We start from the raw sequence: 22,165 nt of genomic DNA on the forward strand, positions 1-22,165 counted from the left end.
TCTCACACAGGCACATTGAACATAATCGTTGATGATTTTATATGAAACTACAACGGAGTCAGTTAACTGTCAACCATCACATTTCATAAACACTAACAAGTAACGACTAATTGATCAAGAATGCTGTGAAGGTGGCCTCAGTGGCTCGGTATCTACATCTCCGGTTGGGGCCCTGCTGACGGTCTTGAAATACAACACCAACACAGTTTTCTTCTTCAATAGATTACAAGAGTACTGAAATGAGGTGCTAATAAACAACTACTCAATGTACTTCGTATATGATATGCATAGAGATGCAGCAATATACGAGCAAATGAACCACATAATTGCAATACAAGCAGCACAACACAGCTTCTCTTTTCTCTATCAGCATCACAGAAAGCGTTATTGCAGCATTCATCAGACCACCACATAAAAGGGGAAAACTATATTCAACCTTCTATATTGATCAGAAGATAGAAGGCTGAATTAAAGAGGCAAAGCAAGTAAATAACTATTCTGTATTAACCATATTTCATTGAAAATTGTAAACATTTACAGGTTAATACTGCTATTACTTATACTAAAACAAAATTACTCATAAAACTTGATCATCAGTCCAATACAACAAGCTTATTATACTCTTCCCTAGAGATAGCAGCCTCCATAACAGCCTCAGGACTAAGCTGATCCTCCTTCCCATCCAAAAACAACTTCATCATATTCTTCGAAAACCCACTCACCAACGCCACCCCTGCCTGGTTTTTTGCCACTGGTGTCGCCCTCGAGTCTCGAAGATTCCAGAACACAATCTCCGGGACAGCATTACCATACCCATTCTGCTCATACTTCCTCTTAATCACCATATAGTCAGTCTCCCACGGATGACTCGAAGCTTGATCAAACTCCATATCACTAAACACAAAAACCCTTTTGATCATCTTATCCTCAGGAAGTTTACCCTGCACTGCAACACTCAGAATCAAATCAAACACCTTCTGAAAATTAGTATTCATCCCCCAATCCATATTTTGAATAAACTCAATCTTCGATTTCAGGCAATTCCCTTCAATCACATGAAGTTGTGGGTTCGCACTAAACGTGATCACCTTCCCTTTCCAGGGCTCCTCAGACAATTCAGATAACAGCAGTCCAAGAGCAACACAGACCTCCATCGGAGTCCCACCCATCGAACCCGAAACGTCGCAAACAGCAAGACAATTACTCAGTTTCCCTTCCTTAGACAAGTCCTCCACCATTCTCTTCCATTGAAGCTCAGCCACCTCGCCACCATCGCCGTCTTCCAAAGCCGAAACAATCTCATGAGGGAGCAATGCACCAGCAGCAATCTTGGCCTTACCAGACTTAACCTTCTCCAAATACTCCTTAAACCTCTCTTCATCATGCTTTAGAAAGTGCTCTTTATAAGTCTTCATTGCAACAGAAGCAACCCTATTGTAAGGCAACTCATTCCACTTCCTCGCCGCCATGAACACCTCCGGAAGCTCCAATGCACGGCGCAGTGGCACCAACACGTCCTTCCGAAGCCGGTCTCGAACCCGGTAAGCGTAATGCACCTCCTCCACAGCCTCATACTCCTTATACTTCTCCCTTGGGAACACCTTCTTACAATGGCTTCAACGATCAAGGTTGCGCGGTCGAAAGACGAGTCTAACGACGGACACCACTTAGCCGCGAGGCTAATCTTATCAAGTTTTCCGCCATTAAACATCTCCAAATCATTAATCAAATAACTCGAAAAAAGATCCGAAACTTGATCATGAAGAAACCGGTAATCCGGGTCACGGGTATACCGTTCAATCGCAGTTTTCGCCATTTCAGACTTCTTCTTGAGTCGAAGTTCACCGGCAACCTGCTTTTCTCTCTCCTGCTTCTCCTTCGAAATCATCGAATTCGAAATCCCAGATTTCACCATCTTCTTCTTCTTGCCACCCTTTTTCCCCGGATTCTTAAACATCCGACGACTCTCAAACGGGTCATTTTTAACCCGTTTCTTCATCTTGCGCACATGGGTCAAACCCAGAACCCGAAACAAAATCTCAGGAAAATCCTTGAAATACCCAAAATCAGCAAAACTGGGAAGATTACACGCAAGAGTTTTGGGATGATTTTTATGGAGCCAAAACGCAGCAGTGTAAAACCCATTTTTGTCAGATTTTCCAGTACCTCGAACACCACGAAGATTACAGATGAGTTTCAGGGTGGACAACGGATTGTGGGCCCAAGCGAGATCGAGCCGTTGAGTCAACGAATCGGCGGGTGTGCCGGGGACCACGTGGAAGAAGAGGTCAAGACATGGGTTGCCGGAGGAAAGGAAGGTGGCGGAGCAGTTCTCGGTGAACCCCATTAATGGCTGATGTTGTGGTGGTTGATTTAGGTTGTTGAAATTCGCCACCATTGCATCGACGAATGGGTCGCCGGAGCCGCCGTCTGCGGCGGCGGAAGAGGGTGGGGGGGTTTGGGGGAGTGGTGGGCCGGTGAGAAATGATGGGGACATTTTTGATGAGGTGATGAGAGGGTTTGGAGTGAATGGGAATTTTTATAGGGATTTGTGACTTTGTGACTGTGTTTAGGCTTGGAGGCCACGTTTTTTTTGAGTCGGTTTAATTTTAATTTTAATATTTATCTTATTGATTAAGGAAAATTAAAATGGAAATATGGGTTTAAGGAAGCTTCCTGTCATTTTCTGAAAAAAAAAACATACGAAATAAAATTAAAGTTTGTGACGTGTGTTGAATTGTTTTTGGGTGTTTAGAGAGCCACAAGGGCGGGGAATGAGAATCGATTCCAAGATCTCTTGAAATTGGAAGGGGAGCTCTAACCACTTGAGCTATCCCTCATTGTTGAATTGTTGATGCTTGGGCACCCAGAATTATTCAAGGGGAGTTTGAAGAAATGGAAGGAATTGGACTTTTATATGGGTTTTTGGTTTGATTGGAAAAGTATTGGGCTTATGTGTGGTCCATTAAAGTTTGTATACCGTTTTTGAATTTATGTTTAGTAAATCTGAACTTTCAAAGAATTTTTTTTCCAAGGATGAGAAGAAGATGATGAAAAAAAAGGCATACCATGAGATCAATTTATCTCGAGCTGGTGAAACTTGTGAAACAGACAATAGTGAAGCTGCATGACACATGGATTTCAAGATTTCGGTACTTTCGGGCACGTTCAACATTAGATCTGACAATCCTGATCTGACCAACGACCCGTAATCATTGATAAAAAAAAATTGACTTGAACCCGAACTAATCTGGCCCGATTTAACCCAAATTGATTCACCCGAATGACTCAAAACTCAAAATTGACCCGACACGAACTCAATCCGAAATGTTGACCCAAATTTGACATGAACTGACTCAACCTGGAGTTGACCTGACCCAAACTCAACCCGAAGTATTGACCAAAAATCCGACCAGAACCCGACCTTTATATTTGTTGACCCGAATGACCCATTTGTCAGGTCTATTCAACATCATTACCAAATTTCCAATTACTTCCTTCGTTTCTATTTTGTTGACGCGATTAATTTAGGCACACATATTAAGTAGAGGAGAGAAAATAATAAAGCGAGTGGGGTACACTAGTAAATGCAAGGTATAAAACTTACCCAAAAAAGAAAAGTGACAACTAAAAATAAACTTCCTAAAAACAAATACTTGTCAACTAAAAAATACGGAGGTAAGTATTAAGTTTTAAGATTTTTATTGTGTGATGTAGGTTGTATGATGACCTTAAAAATAACCATATTAATACAAATCAGGTTCATTTTGAAAACTTACAATAAAAAAAAAGTGAAAAATGAACAAGTTCAAGAAATATAAATGAGTAAACTTTGATCATGGAACTTGTAACTCTAAGGTTCTGTTCTCATTAACTGAACTCAGCTGAACTGAACTGAACTGAGCTGAGCTGAACTGAACTGAAATGAATATTATATAAGAGAAGGAAATTAGGAGTTGAACTGAACTGAACTGAACTGAATTTCAACGTAAAGAGAACAGGCCTTAACTCCCTCCTTGTTAAAATTAGATGAATTTGCCTAGGTTATCCTAATGAAGGAAACTGACTCTATAAGGTTGCAATATTCTTCAGCAAATTTTCCTAGGTTATGCAATAAAATATACAGTAGAAAAATGAAAGGTTATTTATTGAATTTACATAATACTATCTCTAATTTTTTTTGGTTGCAACTTTAGAATATTTTATATCTCTCAAATAATACCCCAAAGTCGCAACTAAAAAAAATCAGAGGTAGTATATCTTTTATGATCAAATTCAGTCCATTGTGTGCATCCCACACCCATCAGATGATATTGTATTAATGGTTAAGAGTGGTTTGATTATAAAATTGCCTTCAACTTTTAGGAAATTGCCTCTAGTCTGCAAAAGAGCATTACAAACAGGAGCAATGATGATTTACGCCTCAGAAAACTGGAAAGAAGTGAAAAGATGAGGGATTAATCATTTTAAAACAAATATTCTAAGGGAAAAGGAATTTCAAAAGAGAGATTAAAAAGATTAATGACATCCCAAGCATTGTAAAACTCAGAATAGAATGAGCAAACTTTTTATTAAATTTGCCATGTATATGAAAAATTACAACAATATACACATTTATGGGATTAAATGGAAGATGTTAATGACCCTCCTGGCAAAAAAATCTAACCTTGTATATGACTTCTGCTAAATTAGATCATTTATCCAGAAAAGCAAAGAGCCTATAATGTAATCAATGACTAACAACTACTCTATCCAGTAAATAAAATCTTTACAATTGAGAGACTTTCTGTTATCAAGTTGATAAAAAATCTACAAGAACCTACATTCCTGTGTTAAACCCAGCTTAGAAGCGCGTTACTTTCTTGCTGGGGTGCATAGAAGGCGAAAACATCTTCTCTTTTCCCCTTGACTAGACCTTTCCATCAGAAGAAGGCATAATTTTCCGAGTTTGTGCCATTGAGGATGACAAAGTATTTACAGAATTTTTCCCTTTTGAAGGAGCCGAAGAATGGAAAGGAAATCTTTTAGGAAGCATCTGATCAAAGATTGCCTTTGGCAATCTCGATGACTCAGAGATGACAGAGAAAGAAAGAAGTAAGCTGATGATGAAGCAACTCTGCAACAAAGAGCCTGACATATTTGTTGAAATTCCTTGAAAATTCTCAGTTACTTTCAAAAGCTTCGAGTGGACTGCAGTTTTATTGTGGCTTCAGAAAGTTTGTGATAGCAGACAGAGGTGAGCATTGTATGGAAGTTGCCAACTAGTTTGTTCAAGGAAAGATATGACAGTGGCAGACAATGCACCATTAGATTAATGGTTTGTGCATGAAAAAGTTAAGGTCCCCTGAAGGATATAGCGCGAATTTAATAATCAAACTGGACCCTTGAAAGAATTTTTCACAATTAATCTAAGAAAATCTTTGCTGTCAGATTATTAAAAGCAATTTAGTCACCACTTGCTACAAATGAGGATACTTATAGCCACAACATTAAAAAGTTCATTACTTATAACTGTCATCAGAACTTAATTAGTAATATCAGTTGCTGAAAATGTTATCCAATAAAAATAATTGGGGCATATGCATTTTTCTCTAAGCTCTAGTTATGATGTTCCTAATAATACAGGGAAAAAAATAATTTAGAAAAGAATATAATGATTTGGAAAACTTGCATACAACTAAAATCAGCAAATGGATAATTGGAATCGGTATTGGTAAAGGTCATATTCGGGTTATGAGTTAATTAGTACAGTTTCGAATGGGTCATTTGTCATTTACCCTAGGCCAGTAAAAAAAAAACATTTTACAATTTTGTCGGGTCAGATTTACATACAAGTATACAACGATTATATTTGTATATGTCACACAAATTTCACAAAATATTATCTTAAATCACATAAAAGTCACCCATTTTTGGGTAAAAAAAAAAAAAAAAAGTCACCCATTTACTTTAAAGGTCACTAAAAAAATTCGCATTATAGTTCATAAAAAGTCACCAGTCTTGCACAAGACCTGCAGGCTGCTTATAATGATTAATGTCATACCATCAAAATTAATTTTTGCTTTTCAAATTCAAGTATGACAATGAGAATGATAACATGAAGCAATATGAATGGCAGAAATTGGGGAATCTTGTTTAAAGCAAAGGCTATTGATATAATCCTAATTAGCCTCGCGGTTAGAAGAGCCCTACCTACACTCGTGCGTCATTAATATTATAATCAACAATTAATCATGATTACATGAGAAGTGTTGTTATTGTTTCATTATTTACAAATTCATGGATTGAAAAAGGACAGACAAACTTCACTTTAAGCTTCTCTTTTGTTTTCCGTTTCTCCAGCATCATAACTATGTTTATTTAAACGTACAACTAAAGATAATGAATTTGGCTATTAGTAGCTTATAGAGACAGTATAACATGAGTATTATTATACTTGACAGGTTTTGTTACAAGAAACCCCTAGTCTATATTTGGTAGAAATAGCTAGGAAGCCTAAAAATTAGTAGTGAAACATGCACTCCCACTTTCCATTTGGCAGTTTCGCAAACGTTGATTCACACCGAAGATCAAATCATAGTAAAAGTAATAGCTTTTGTGCGACTGGGAACACCTATGTTATTTTGTGCGACCAACTTGTTTTGGGGTGACTTGTTATATTGGTGACGGATAACCAGCGTTACAAGAATTAGGTGAGATCAGCCGGTCTGAAATCTAGCCGATATATCAAAGACCACAAGTTCTATACTATTGTGCTATTAACATTGGTCCCCCCCCCCCCTCCCTAAATACAAGTATATTACTGGAAATTAAAACTATTGGTTAAGCTTAAAGAATGTCGGGCAAAAGCCTTTCGACGTATTGGAAAGATACACATTACAACCCTTATCTTGGTGGGAGTTTTTTTTTCTTCCCAAAAGTGGTCACACCAGCAGAAAGTGAACAAATCAGGCAAAGAGGAACGCTCTCAGCAACCTGAACAAACCTGATTGATGCGAAAAAAGGTTTAATCTATCAAACTATGTGACCTTTTATTCGTGTAATGAGGTACTACCTACCTATTTCAGATGCTAAATGAAGTACTGTAACACAACTTTTCAGTTTGCATAAACATAAGATGTTCTTATGTGAAGAGGCCAACAGAAGCTCCCAAAAAACCGGCATATATAAGTAATATGTATATGTTTTTTAGGTGGGGTTTTTGATGTCCCATTCAATTTTGACTATTATCTAAATTCTAAAGCTAACATATTTTGCACAAACAGAATAATCCAGCACGAACCTTATTGCTCATAGAGTGTCGCCTTATTTTGGATGCAGGAAAAATAAGGAACTATAACAGTTAAAGAATGACACGGGGACTTACATGGTTCACTAACAACGTGTTAGCTACATTTGATATCAGGGGAGAATGATTTGATCAGGTTTTAAGGAGTTCTATGCACAAAATATATAACAACTAGTTACACCACTCACAGAATATAGACCAGCAAGACCCCTGTGCTGCGCCGTAAGGTTGTTCACTTGTTCATAGTTCCAGATTCAAGGCATCCCATCATTACCTATTCATGTATACTGTAATCATTTAGCATAAATAAGTTATCAGATCACTTAAATCATGACTATCTCACTATCTCAGAAACAAGAATAGAATCTTATCAATATAATCCATATTATTAAGAAAGGAAAAGGGGAGAAAAAAATGGCCAATGCATTGTTAAATTAAACTTGAGAGGGTCCAAAGAAAAATAGGAACAGCATTACTTAGGTTCATCTTTTGAGACATTCCTGTGAAAATCCTGACACTGCCATCTATCCATGTATCTATATGTTCTAGAAAGAGAGAGCAGCGCAACTATATGTTACTTTATTAATCATACATTATCAAAGGTTCATGATGCCTAAATGAGTCCCAAAATGCTCTTTCAAACCCTTTTAAAGTCATCTTCCCTGCATTCAAGACTCAAAGTTTATTTTATCTTATGGTAGCCAAAACAACTTTACTTTGAGAGTTTCCAGGAAACACAACCACTGATTCAGGTAACCAAAGTCAAACTCAGCGACAATAGTCATACAAAATGTTCCAAGGTGTTGCACTCGGCCATCCTTATGAATTCTATGGATGTTTTTTGGTCAGAGTATCAAGTATCTGAATAATCTGATGTGCTATTTAAGGTAAGGGTATGAATAACACAGTATGGTTTTAACTTCTGATTTTGTATTTAGATATATCTGCTAAAACTAAAAAAAAGTATACAAGTGTTGGATACACTCTTGTGGTTCTTTTGTTTTGTGATTTCCAGATGCAGCTTAGCTGTTCCTGCAGTTTCTGATACGTCTACCATCAACGATCACTTGCAATCACAGTTTCTGATTCAAAGAGCTAATAAAAAAAAGTTGAAGTGTAGCAGAGATTGAGAACAGACTAAATCAGTATGAAAGATTCAGTTGCTCTAGTAATCTAATCAGTTATCAGTATTGCAGTTCAAGCAAGACAGAGCAACTCATCTTGAAGGAAATTCACAAGACTGTTCTATTGTTCTTATTACATTTCCTTCTAAATACCATAATCTTGGTTTCTCTAAAGCAATTCGTGAATTTTACTGTCAAATTTACAAGAAAACCACAGGTATTCTGTCACCTAGCTACTTGCCATGACCTTTTTTTTTTCCAAGGAAAACCTTTTAGTTAAACATTCTCAACTCAAATCTTAAATGCCCTAAATAACATAGATGGAATCCCTAAATAACTAAACAAGTAGTGAGAGAAAGTCCCTCAAAGTGGATGCCAATTAGCTTAATTAGTTAAATATTTTAAGAGATCAAATTATGTTTACATCACTTGCCCAAAGTGGTTCTCCTAACACCAAAAATAAATAAATAATGAAACTTTATAAACAATAATTGGACTCTTTGAAATAGCTTGCAACTCAATCCCCCCCCCCAAAAAAAAAAAAAAAAGAAAGAAAACATTAAACGCTGATGTTGATGTATTATCAACAAAACAATGCTTCTAAACTAATATAAGGATAAGGAATACCTATTCAGAACAACATATAGTCTCGAACTATGAGAACCAGTGCATCAAAGCTAAGCTATGGCTGGTGTAATAGTTTCTACATCGAGGGATGCCATGTTGTCTTCTGAACACAGAGCAATACTTCAAGATATTTTGAAAAGGTGAACCTGATCTTCCACTGTAAGGATTTGGTCCTGATGTCCACCTCAGCTATGGTTTCAGCAATGTCTCTCACTACTGGACTTCCTTCTGGCCTTTAGGATTTTGTCAACTTCTGCCATTACTGCCACAAACTTACACCTGAACAGAATAGTTCACTTACAAATCTTACCAGATGAAGGCATCTTTTTTTTATTTTTTTTATTTTTTTTTAAGAGCTGTGATGAATATAGGATAACTTTACAAACCTTTTCTTGAGAGCAGAGAAAAGATGGTCAGTATGAAGTCATAAGTTCTTGGACAAGTACTGAATCACTTTGTACCAATCATGATATATTCCAAATAAACCTCATTGACATATAATCAGCATGACATAGCAGGAACTTACATTCATCACCCACAATTTCATGTCCTTAAAGGCTGCAGCAAATCTGTAATGAAAAGTGCAATGCTGATGACATCCTTGCAAAAAAACTTCATTTTCTGCTTACCAACAGTAAAATATTACAAGACAGGCATGAAACTCAAAAACCAAATCACTAGTAGCATTTAGAAATGATCTTTCTTCAGAGTGCAAAGCTTGTTATGGAGTGTTCTTTGACCTTGAAAGACTTAAGTTTCGGTACACTTCAAATCAGCACAATTATTGCAAAATTAAAAGCAATAAGTTCAATTCAGTTCAGAAAGCCTATATTTTAATATCAGTATATAATTAAACTACTAATTACTACTATAAATTTTAAGCAATCTGGAGTATATGTCACAAAGGGTTCCATATATATACTCCCTCCAATCCTGAATAATTGACATGATCAAACTTGGCACACATGCCAACATACTACTTTGAATTTAGATATATATGATTAAATATCAATGAAAAATATAAAAAAATATTAAAAAAATTTGATGTAATGAAACTTTATATTAATAACTATTTAACAATATATTTCATGAGTCATGACAATTTATATTTTATACGTTTCTAAAAAAAACGTTATTATATGTCTATGCTTTATTTGATACCAGTAAGGCAGTAAATCTGCGAATTTCCACCGTAAATTTATTTTATCCATATTACAGCTCCAATGTACACTCACTAGTCCATGTTTCACCCTTCACTCAAATTATCATTAAGAGTTTCTGCCTTAAGAGACATTTCATTGACCAAAAAGCTTACCCTCCGTCGTCTCATCTGGTATGGCTGTCACATATATCACAGGAGACCAGTCAATGTCGATACCATCCATATATGATTTGATATCGGCGTTGTAAAAGGATCTGTTGTGTATGCAGCTATGCATGATTGCAATTGTATTTTCTGAAAAGGAGATGTTTAGTAAATGTATTCAATAATATCAACTTTTTAAGGGCAATGAAAAAAGGGAGTTGGTAAAACAAACAAACAAATAAATTTAAGATCAAGAATGTACCCTTAATCCACCCCCTCCCCCCGGGCCCTCCTCTGCAGGCTGCAGCCTGAGTAAATAACAAAGATAACATGCCCTACCTAAAGGGCAGAGAAAATGGAAGAATTGTCAAGTCTTTGGTTCATCATTCTACAATATTACTCCAATTAAAAAAGTGGGACAGCATAATATCCACAATTAAACAAATGCTACATTCCCAGTGGAGAAAAATATACTTTCAATAAGTCATATTAAATCAATAACTTACTATTGTTTGTTTGTTTTGTGTCTGTGTTATCAACTCCCTGTCTCTTTCATGTCTCCAGTGAACTGTTGCGACTCTGTGAGACGATGATCTAGATGTGTTTATAGAAGAGTTTTGGAAGAGCGCTTCTGCACTTGAAAATGAAGATGCCAGAAAATAAAAGTGCATTCAATAATATATACATTTAGCCTACAACTACACAAGTTCCAACAAAAAGACTCCGGAGCAGCACCTAAACAATTTGAGACCTCTCAATCATGGCAGCATGACTGCCTTCAACCCCATTGTGATTGAGGGGGAATAATATAAGAGTCATCAGCTTCCAAAGTTCCTTTCATATTCTTATTTTCTGTCCAGCTATAGCCTGCATCCTTACCCACATTATTATCACTCATGAGCTCTCTGACTGCCCTTACTTCTTCCCATCTTCCCATTGAAGAATAGACATTTGCTAGAAGTACATAAGGAGTAGAACTTCTAGGATTCAGGGACAAGAGTTCATCAGCAGCTCTTTTTGCTACAAGAATGTCAGAATAAAATCTACACGAGCTGAGCAGAACCTCCCATATAACAGGATCATCTTTGCATGGCATCCTTCTTATAAGCTTTTCTGCTTCATGCAACCTCCCAGCTCTACCTAAAGTATCAATAACGCAGGTGTAATGACTTACAAGTGGTTCCACTTTATGCTCTATTTGCATTGATTCAAATATTCTGATACCTTCATTAACCAATCCAGAATGGCTGCAAGCTGATAGAACGGCCACAAAGGTTATATCATCAGGTTTTCTCCCTTCTCTTATCATGCAATCATACAGACGCACAGCTTCATCTCCAAAACCACTTTGTGCATACCCATGTATCATTTCATTCCAAATAACAGCATTTTTCATAGGCATTGCATCAAAAATTTCCCGGCCCCTCTCTACGCTACCACATTTACAATACATATCTATAAGAGCACTTCCAACAATTATATCATTTATGCATCCATACTTCAGTATCAGAGCATGAACTTGTCTACCTTGAGATGAAAAGGATTGTTTGGCACAGCAACTCAAAATTGTAGCATAGGTGAACTGGGTAGGGCACATATTCCTTCTTTTCATGATATTAAAGAAACTAAAAGCCTCCTTTTCTAGAGAATTAAGCGAAAATCCAGCTATAATAGAATTCCAGCAAACAATATCCACAGCAGGCAGTCCATGAAAAATAGACTTGGCAATGTCCACTTTACCACTTCTAGAATACAAGGTAATAAGCCCGCTGCCAACATAAACATCATCGTTTAAAGTTGCCTTTAGTGTGACAGCATGGACTTGTTTTCCACATTCCAGAAATGCCATCTCTGCACAAGAGGCAAGAACAGTAGCTAGAGTAGTGCAATCAGGCTTCACATTCCTAAACTGCATCTCCCTAAAAAGCATTATTGCCTCATCATGCTTCTCAACCTGCGAATACCCAGAAAGCATAGCATTCCATGAGCTCAAGCTTGGGCGAACCAGTTTGTCAAATACTTGACGCCCAACTTCGACATTTCCTGATTTTACGCTTGCTGCTATCATATTGATACAAGTAACCTCGTCTGGTTGGCAACCAGAAAACACCATTCTCTCCATTAGCTCCACAGCTTTTTCACACTTGTAAATTTCACCATATCCAGCAATCATGATATTCCAAGAAACAACATTTGGGTTGGACATATTTTGAAAAATGATTTCAGCATTATCCATGTCTCCATTTTTGGCATACATGTCAAGCAGTGAATTAACCAAATGAAAATCATCTTGTAATCCAAGCTTGATAGAAAGACTATGTACTAGTTTCCCATGCATCTTACGCTGTTGACCATCACCTTCTCGTCTAGTACAAACACCAAGAATGCTTGACAATGACACAGCATCTATGCAAGCTTTGGTCTTGTGCATCAACTTAAACACTCCTAATGCCTCTTCAACTCTCCTAGTCTCTTTCAAGCCACCCATTAACGCCGTGAAAGACACTTCATTAGGTGCTGGCAACTCTTCAAAAGCGCGAATTGCATCACCAATACATCTACACTTAGCATACATCGACAGCAAAGCATTACCCACATACAAATTTTGGTCAGCACCAACTTTAATTGCAAGATTATGACACAACCTGCCGAAATTCAGCTGCACCAAAACACCACAAGCACTAAAAACACTTGCCAACGTAAAATGGGTAGGCACTAAACCTTCCAAAACCATCAACTTATACATTTCTAATGCTTTACCATGATCCCCATTTCTTACAAATGCGCTAATCATATTATTCCAAGAAACAACATTTCTCTCAGGCATTTCATCAAACACCTGGCATGCATCCTGCATTCTATTAACTGCACACAATGTACTCAACACAGAATTCCAAGAAAAAATATCTCTTTCAGGCATTACGTCGAACACATTGAGGCCATATCTGGGATTATCACATTTTGAGTAAAAATCGATCAAACGATTCGAGAAGAAGTTCTGAGAAATGAATCCAGTACGAATGATATGAGCATGTAAAAGCTTCCCAGATTTGTGGGATTTATTTTTTATGAAAGATTCTAATAAATTTGCTATGAACTCCCTTCTTTGCCTCCACATTGTTTCAGCCCTTATATGTTAGAACCCTAAAATTCTAAAAATACTCCATTTTTTTTTTCGTTCTTTTCTCCTTCTTGCCAAATTTCTACCTGTTCTATTCAATATCTGGGCAAAACTCTAATCAGAAATTTGAAATTCTGCATTAATACTAGAGTAAGGATTTCCTCCATTGCCTGCACTAACTTGAACGGACCTTGGTAGTACTTTGTTCTATTTTTATTTTTTACCTTATTTATTTGTCCTACTTTAACTAATGTTTGTAATTTATACATTAAAAAAATAATAATCTGCGGATACTTCTTGAAATCGTGTTAATGAATAGATTTTTAATTTTCAATATTAAGAATTTATAGTTATTTATAATTAAAGATATTATTATTGATCAAATACGCATACGTGTCTGAGAGAAATGGAACAAGTATTAATAAAGGGAGTAGTATTAAGAAATGGAGCAAGTATTAATAAAGGGAGTAGTTAAGTAACAGAATTATGTTAACATTTGATGCATTATAATGATGTGGGTATTAACCTTAAAAAAAAAGGTACTTTGGCAACTTAGCCGGTTGTGTTGGGAATCTTGGGATAAATCTCCCCAAATCACAATTACTTTTAGTAGCTTAGTACTAATTTTCCTATAAAAAAAAAGTAGCTTAGTACTAACTAGTTTATTCCAGATTTCCAGGGCGTTGCACGGATTAAAAATATATTATTTGTTTAAAATAATTGTCAATATTTTTAATTCAAAAAGTGTTATAATAATCTCATTAAATAATTTTGAAAGAAATATTGTATTTCTATAGTCTTTAAAAAAAATGTTGATGTCAAAAATAGTTTTGATGGGAAAATTTTTCATAAAAAGTTGACATATGTCTCTTAATGATGTCAGTAATGTTTTGTTTTAGTGATAGTTAATAGATTAAAGATTTGACATGTGTCAAAAATGATGTAAACATGTTCTGTTTAGTACTTCGTATTAGTTAATAGATACTGCAAGTATTTTTTAATTAAGTCTAGATAATAAAAAATAAAAAATAAAAAAAATAATTAAAACTCCATAATAATTATTGACTTATTTGTAATGAAAAGAGAAAAAAGGGGAAAAAATGATATAGAAGAAGATGTTGGTTGAGTCGAAATGTCAATTCGGATGTTCAAATCAGATTCGATCGGGTTGAGTAGTTTAAAACTTGAGTTATGCTAAATCATTGTGTCCATGCAATTTGAAATCTGAATCGATATTTTGTGGGTTGATTTCAGATCGAATTGGTCAGGTGTGATTTAGACACCTCTATTTGAGAGGTTTAGCATAAAATCATAATCGTTTAGAGAGCCTTAAACAATACAAATACAGCTAATACTTTAATAAGCTAAAGCAATTCGTATCCACGCGATGACACAGAGTTTTGTGTATGCTTTTTTGGTTTTGGATTAATCTTCCATGTAGCTTGAATATGAAATAACTAAAGCACTACTCAATTTGAAAATACAATAATGTTAGTTTGAAAGTAACTAAAGCACTAAATTTGAAAGCACTTGGAGTTGGATCTTGCTAACAATAATGTTAATTTGAAAATGCATATCAAAATCACATATATTTTTTAATGTATTTTTCTAATTATAGTCATTTTATCCAACGCTTCTAAGACATTGTTAGCTTTTGCCTTTTTAAGTTATGAGAATTTTTCATAAATTGGTGGTCTAAGTTAACAGCTATTTAATCAAACATTATTTTTCAACTTTACAAGTCAACTTTTAAACTTAATAGTTGTTGCCAAACAGTAACAAAACTCAAGCATACCAAAATAAGGAACAGAAGAGAATGAACTTTTACTATTTTAAGCATTATTTGTCTTAGGGTCAAAAACATAAAAATTACTAAGTCCACTTCCCTCAATTTTATAGGGTTAAGTGGATTAGTGGAATACAAAACTATCGTGTAAATCAAACATGAAAATACTTACTAGGATAATTGTGCTATCTTTTTAGCCAACTACTGTATAAGATTGCTACACATATATAACCTCTGCATTCTTGAGAACCAGTGCTGCTAAATCAATAAAAGAATATAGATACCTATTCCGAAACAGCGTATTTTCCCAAGCTATGATAACCCGTCCATTGGAAGCTAAGCTATGGCTGACCTAATAGTTTCTACTTCAGAGGGACGCCATCTTGTCTTCCGAACACTAAGTAATCCTTCATTGTCTTTTGAGAACGTGAATTTGATCTTCCACTGTAGGGATTTCGCCATGCTCTCCACCTCAGCTATGGTTTCAGCATTGTCTCTTACTATCAAACTTCCTTCTGGCCTTAGAATTCTGTCTACTTCTGCTATAACTCCCTTGAGGTTACACCTGAGCAAAAAAGTTGATCATTATAAATTAAAGCAGATGAAAGTCATGAAACTCACTTTAATATAATGGATCTTAAGCAATATCAGAAGATTGCCAAACCTTTTCTTGAGATCTGAGAAGAGATGATCAGCATGAAGTAGATCATATGTTCTTGGGTAGGTATTGAATGACTCACACCAATTATGATATATACCAAATAAACCTCGTTCATAGATAACCGGCAGGGTGTCTGGTGAGGTGACAGGAACTACATTCATAACCCAAAGTTTCAGGTCCTTCAAAGCTGCAGCAAATCTGGAAGAAAATTGCAAATCAGAGGAAAAAAAAAGGGGGAAAAAAAAAAAAACAGAGTAACTTGCTAACTGCATCCTCATATAGCAGAATAATGCTAACATTCTTAAGTCATAAAACCCAGATGTATATGAACTTAAGGAGAAAACAAAATGCTGAGAGAGAGCAACACTCTCATGTGAATAACAAATTACAATCAAACAATAAGCTTTGTTATACTATTTGATCTAAACATTTTAACCTTTCAATGCATGGTTTTGTAGTCAAATTAATGTTTTTCAAACTTCAACTATTTTCTGATCTCCTGATTATCAACTAATAATTCTTACTCCATATTGCATGCTTCAGGTAAATTATCAGATGCAGAGAACATATGGAGTTTAAAGTAAAGTAACAAAAGCTTACCCTCCATATATAGCTCTCATATCCATCACATTTCTCATCGAAGACCAATCAATGCCAATACCATCCATGTAAGAATCAGCAACAACACGTTTCCAGTGCTTACTGTCAGCAGTGAAATCCTTTGGAGCTGCTTTACCATAAACCCCAGTCTCAGAGTCTTTTAACCAGTAAGGAGTTTTATCCAGCCTTGATGGCCACTTAGCAGGCAACTGAGATCCACGTTCCAATGGATCTGTTGGTACTTTGTGTAAGCATGCCTCCATTGGTATATCCCTGAAAAAAGAAATTTTCGATAATCAGTATCAAATACATCAACTACAAAGGGCCACAGACAAAAAGGATGAAAAAAATACACACACAATCACGCACAGATGTAAAATACCAATTCATTTACCACCATATCCTCCCCACTTCCCACCACCAGGTCCACCACCCTCCTGCAGCAGGGATGTAGCACTAACATGCCCTAACTGGAGGTGAGTGATCATAGAGAATTTGTACCAAGTCTTTATTCATAGCTCAGCAAAAAGTGCTCTCAGTAATAAGAGACACAACAACTGCTAGACACAATTAAACCATCACAGTCTTTGCAGTGAAAATAATGCAATATCTGGTGGTCATAGTAAATCAAGAACGACACCCATCTGTGATTTGGAGACAGTTTACTCCTGTTTTTGAGCACTCACAAGCCGAAAACTGTTTGATATTTTAAGCCCTAGGTTTATGGTTTGAATGTTATTTTGAGACAAATTTTATGTATTAATGTGATTACTTCACTGTGACTAATAAAAATAGAAGTAAAAAATACTTATATTTATCTCTCACACCTTTCCCTGCTCGGTCAAAACAATGCTCTCCATGGGTGGAAGGGCTTACCATAAAATGTTGTCTGTGGGTTCCTCTACCAGTCACAACTCTCAAATGGGGTACAGGAAGCCAATGACTGGAGTCGTTCAGGTTTATTTTACACAAGATACTTTGACATAAGTGGCGTATTTATCATGTGCTCTAACATCTATTTCACATAATCAAAGACAAAGCAAAGATTACCAAGCCGCGTTTGGGTTATCAGATTCTTGACAAAGTGGAGGCTCACTCCTCATTCTACTCTCATAGCAATCATTGGACATAGGTTTGCGATATATTGCTGCAGATACTCCATTTACAGTATCTTTCCCGATTTTCAGAAGCTCCCAGCACATTGACTTAGTTAGCTTGGACATAGCTGAGAATACAGTACACAGAGTTCAAATCAGTTCCATGCCAGTAATTGCAAGACTAATAAAATGACGAAGTAAAAAACTGTTATATAATGCACCTTTCCAAATGGCCACGTTCTCCTCATCTTTACGGTAAACTGGAGTGGCAGACCATACAAAGTAGCTTCCCGGGCGCAAGACACGATTAAGTTCCAAAAGCAGTTTACCACCTATCATGTATATTAACGTTAGATACAAATTTAAATTAAACTTTTAAAAGTTGTAGTTCAGGATGACTTGTAAAACACCTTCTGCATGCCAAGGGACCCTGCAACGTGCACAATGGACGATATCAAAGGCGTTGCTGGGGAAGGGTAATCTCTTTGTACCCATGACAGCAGATATAGCTGGTATTCCTCTTTCAAGTGCAAACTGCACTTGAGCTTCATGTTCGTCTTTGGGAGCCAGTGACAAAGTGAGTACATCTTTGTCAAAAAGAAATCCTCCAAAACTAGCTACACCACATCCTACATCCAAAACAACACGACTTCGCTTCCCCCAGGCAATATCAGGAAGAGTCTGAAAATAAAAGAAAGGTTCAATGAGTTACAATGAAATTCAAAGTGCTAGCAACATCAAGTATGGGTTTTTAAGAAATGGGGTTGATTATTTTTCAACATCGAGAAACGACAACCAAATACATCCCACTAAAAAGTAATATAATGGTAAAGTTTAGAACACATATTGCCATCAATGATTATATAGTAAGTCAGTGACACACAGTATCACAGAAGCATGGGAAACCTACATTGCCAAAATTAAGCAGACCGAGAATAAGATATAGGAGAACAGACGAAGACTTGATCAGATGTGACAAAGAGAAACAATTCAAGTGTTTCCAGCACAAAGCATAAGCAAGGAACAAAGTCAATCTCAAATGTTCTACCACTGGAGAATGCGCAACAATAGTAATAACTCACGTATAAACTGGTAATGAAGCAACAGCATAATCAATTTTTTTTTTCCTTGATTGAGACAAGCAGGACAGAAATATAATAACAGATTGGGGGGGGGGGGTCGGGGAGAGATAACCCAACGAGATTTGATCCCTAAACCAACAAGATTTGATCCCCAGACCACAGGAATCTAAGGTGGAGAGGGATACCACTATTACACCACCTCAAAGCTCAACTCGATACCGGAAGGAAATTACCTAGTAACAAAAGAAGGGCTACAGACATAAGAAACATACTTCAAACTCAATGAGGTGCCAACTGCCAAGCATGCAGGCAATGCAGCACAACCAGACATAAAATACATAACCCTTCAGGTTAAAGAACCACTCATGACCTCTGATTGAGGGACTAGACTCCAGCTATATAAATAATTAATTCTTCTATTTATTCCCTTTTTTTTTTTTTGAACAAAAATTATCAGTTGGTTTTATATACTTGTGAATGCATGCATCAGCAAAATAGCTATTCACCATTACAGCCATAAAAAATGAGGAAAATGCATCAGCATTCAGCAATGATGCTACTTCATCAATAAAGATGAAGGATAATCAGCGGGGGGAAAAAATGCAGTAAAGGATAACCTTTTCAATGAAATCAATGTAACGTGTAGCACCATGCACGAATTGTGTCCCACCACCAGGAAATGTGATATACTCCCCAGAAGCCTGTACCCAATTCTGATGTCCCTTCACTTCTGCAAGTTTGAGATGGGGAACATTGGCAAACCATATCTGCATAAACAAACACAGCAATGTATTATAATAAGCACAAAAATAAGAATGATCCAATGCAGTCATTTCTTTACTTCAAAGCACTTTGTGTACCTTCTCCCTGCTTTTAGGCCATCTCACGGAAGTTTTATACCCCTCAGGCAGAGGAACGAGGCATGTGGGAGCTTCCTCAGGGCAGTGCCTCTCTCGGTGTTCATAATGACCTGTACTGGGAAGCCTTTTGATAGCCTGAATGTTGTCAAGGCAAGGAATATAATCTGGCCCAGCAGTGACATTACAGAGTTTCCATTTGTAGGCCTTTTGGTCCTCAGAAGATGAGTCTGAGGATTTCTCAGAAACTTTCTGTTTTTCTGACTCAGCTTTTTGAGTCGACCAAGCCCCAGTCTGAGTGGAAGTTTCATCAAGTAACTCTGCTTTGTCCTTGGACTCACTTTCTGTACTAACTTGCTCCTGGCTTTGACTATCAGTTTCATCCTTCACTTCATCTATCTTTTCCTTAGCACCTTCAGAACTCTCCTCAGATCCAGATTTATCTTCAGATTCATCAGTTTTAAGTTTACTGTCATCCATCTTTTCCTTTGCACCTTCAGAACTCTCCTCTGATCCAGATTTCTCTTCAGCTTCATCAGTTTTGATTTTACTGTCATCATTATTTTCCTCAGATTCTTGTTGAATTTTTTCAGTTGTCTCATCTCCTCCGGTATTTGAGTCTTCTTCTGCGCTTTTGACATCTTCATCCTTCACAGACTCAACTTCTTTTTCCTTATTGGCATCAACCCTCTCATCCTCATCAGAACCCGATTTCTCTGGCTTCTCCTCCTGACCAGACTCACCCGAATTCTCAGACTCTTGGCCTACACTTCCATTTTCTTGCAACTTCGAGCCACTCTCATCTCTCTCACTGGCCTGTTCGATATTCCCCTTAAGACCGTCCTCAGGCAAGTCACCTGAATTATCCTCAAACTCCCTAGAACTTTTCTCACTCACTTTATTTTGCTTGGCATCCTTTCCTACAGACATACCTACATAACCAGCAGGGTCTACCGACGAGGACATTGTGATCCAGGCCCCGACTAAGCATGCTGCCACAATCACAACAACAACAATGGTCGAACAGTAGTTCGACGACGATTTCCCCCTCGCATCAATGCGAGTATACCTTCCGGACGCCATCCCTTTACCAAAACCACAACCACCCTCTCAAATTTATCTAGTAATACTGACAATAGAAATCACAAAGAACTCAATCAACAACCCAGAAAAGAAAAATTGCAAATCAAAATCAAATTCTATGTCTTTAAGAAAAACCAATCAGAACCCTACCAAGAAAAGGCAATATCTACGTTCACATTCAAAATAATTACAAAAACCCATAAAAGCAATGAACAGAAACTCAATCATAACTAGTTAAAACTTACAAAAATTACAACCCACAAAATTTTCAATCATATTAAACAATCCAGCATCGATCCACATAAAAAAAAAATTACACTTAAATCACAATTAAAATCACAAAATTCAAACAACAAACTATAATACTAGCATTGATCTTTCTTCATAAAACAAGATTAATTCCTAAATAAAATAAAGCAAACAATCAAATTTAGAACTACAAACAATTAGAATAAAGAACCCAAAAGCCTCAAAAAACAGGAAGAAATACCAAGATCCAAAAAAATGAAAATGGGTTAAAGAAAGAGAGAGAAGAAATGTACCAAGTTGAGAAATCTGAAGATTTGGAGCTGAAACAATGAAGAATTTAAAGGGGTTTTAATGGTGGAGATGAGAGAGAGAGAGAGAGAGAGAGAGAGAGAGAGTGAGTGATGGGCTTCACTCAACACTGTCGACTGCCGACTACTACCGACTGCCTTTACAGCGGGTGTTGGAATGATTTATTCCTAATTACTTTATTAATCAAATTTGATTGTATATTATTATAATAATCAACCTTAAATCAAGGTTTTATTTATTTATACTCCCACCGTTTCAATTTGTTGGTTCCATATACTATTTTGGGCGTTTCAAAAAGATCTATGTGAAGAAATTATACCCTTGAAGAAATTATACCCATATTGAATGTATTCCACTTTTAACTTAGTTTTTATTTCCTATTTTATACATAATAAATTATGAGTGGTTAGATTAATTGATTGTGAATTAATAACATGACTCTATGTGAAGAAATTATACCCTTGATTTATGCAATTATGATTGATGTTTTCCTTAAAAAAAATCTAAAAAATTAAATAAGGCAAACTATTTATGAATTGTTTTTAACTTTAATGCTAGATTCCAAATATTCACCTTTTCTTATTTTATGTGATTGATTCCATATGGGACTATCATATTGAAACGGAGGGAGTAGTATAGTACACTTGCAAAAATTTAATACACATGTTGTATCTTGTTTCCTAAGCCAATTTATGTAACTATCTAAGGAAGTGAGATCTAGTGAGATTTTTTATATTTCTAATGATTTGATGGTGTTTGTATGTGCAACGTATCGGGCTATCAATTATAGACCAGATCAAAATAAAATTAATTTAGAATCGATTTAGGTTGTGTTTTATCAAAGTGATTGAATTAATTTTGTTATTGTGTAGCACAAAATTGTGATTAACTATTTTTCCTAAATTAATTACTCCGTATTAATTGTTAAGAAATAATGTAATGTCATACCAATTTCAATGGGACATTTTATTTATT

At 36.2% G+C, this 22,165-nt stretch overlaps 2 protein-coding genes and 1 pseudogene across 5 annotated transcripts; all 3 read right to left on the reverse strand.

Moving 5' to 3' along the window:
- Positions 1-486: 486 nt before the first annotated feature.
- Positions 487-2,641, reverse strand: LOC110725755 (annotated as a pseudogene).
- Positions 2,642-6,846: 4,205 nt separating this feature from the next.
- LOC110725756 (pentatricopeptide repeat-containing protein At4g20770-like) lies at positions 6,847-13,665 on the reverse strand. 4 transcript variants are annotated; one of them, XM_021905223.1, is made up of 6 exons: positions 10,852-13,665; positions 10,608-10,684; positions 10,355-10,495; positions 9,426-9,608; positions 9,040-9,318; positions 6,847-8,370 (listed from the first exon to the last, which is right to left on the reverse strand). In XM_021905223.1, the coding sequence occupies exon 1, from the start codon at positions 13,461-13,463 to the stop codon at positions 11,124-11,126; it is 2,340 nt and encodes a 779-aa protein (XP_021760915.1). In that variant the 5' UTR covers positions 13,464-13,665; the 3' UTR covers positions 6,847-8,370; positions 9,040-9,318; positions 9,426-9,608; positions 10,355-10,495; positions 10,608-10,684; positions 10,852-11,123. The 4 variants fall into 4 exon arrangements, with proteins under 4 accessions (XP_021760915.1, XP_021760916.1, XP_021760917.1 ...); XM_021905224.1 differs by having other exon boundaries at positions 9,426-9,484; positions 9,566-9,608; positions 10,355-10,684; XM_021905225.1 differs by having other exon boundaries at positions 9,566-9,608; positions 10,355-10,684.
- Positions 13,666-15,266: 1,601 nt separating this feature from the next.
- On the reverse strand, positions 15,267-21,318 carry LOC110725757 (probable methyltransferase PMT24). The gene is made up of 9 exons (XM_021905226.1): positions 21,175-21,318; positions 19,553-20,678; positions 19,310-19,459; positions 18,021-18,291; positions 17,832-17,942; positions 17,564-17,738; positions 16,514-16,786; positions 15,917-16,111; positions 15,267-15,817 (listed from the first exon to the last, which is right to left on the reverse strand). The coding sequence occupies exons 2-9, from the start codon at positions 20,630-20,632 to the stop codon at positions 15,589-15,591; spliced, it is 2,484 nt and encodes an 827-aa protein (XP_021760918.1). The 5' UTR covers positions 20,633-20,678; positions 21,175-21,318; the 3' UTR covers positions 15,267-15,588.
- Between the last annotated feature and the right edge of the window lie 847 nt (positions 21,319-22,165).

This window comes from Chenopodium quinoa, unplaced genomic scaffold (genome assembly GCF_001683475.1).
Source record: "Chenopodium quinoa cultivar QQ74 unplaced genomic scaffold, ASM168347v1, whole genome shotgun sequence".
Classification (NCBI taxonomy): Eukaryota; Viridiplantae; Streptophyta; class Magnoliopsida; order Caryophyllales; family Amaranthaceae; genus Chenopodium; species Chenopodium quinoa.

Bases quoted from the DNA above. Each gene is read 5' to 3' on its own strand.
- LOC110725756 (XM_021905223.1), bottom strand. From the start codon at position 13,463: ATGTGGAGGCAAAGAAGGGAGTTCATAGCAAATTTATTAGAATCTTTC.
- LOC110725757 (XM_021905226.1), bottom strand. From the start codon at position 20,632: ATGGCGTCCGGAAGGTATACTCGCATTGATGCGAGGGGGAAATCGTCG. The intron at 17,943-18,020 runs GTGTTTTACAAG...TATACATGATAG, and splicing joins GGTCCCTTGGCATGCAGAAG to GTGGTAAACTGCTTTTGGAA. The intron at 17,739-17,831 runs GTGCATTATATA...CTGTATTCTCAG, and splicing joins GAACGTGGCCATTTGGAAAG to CTATGTCCAAGCTAACTAAG.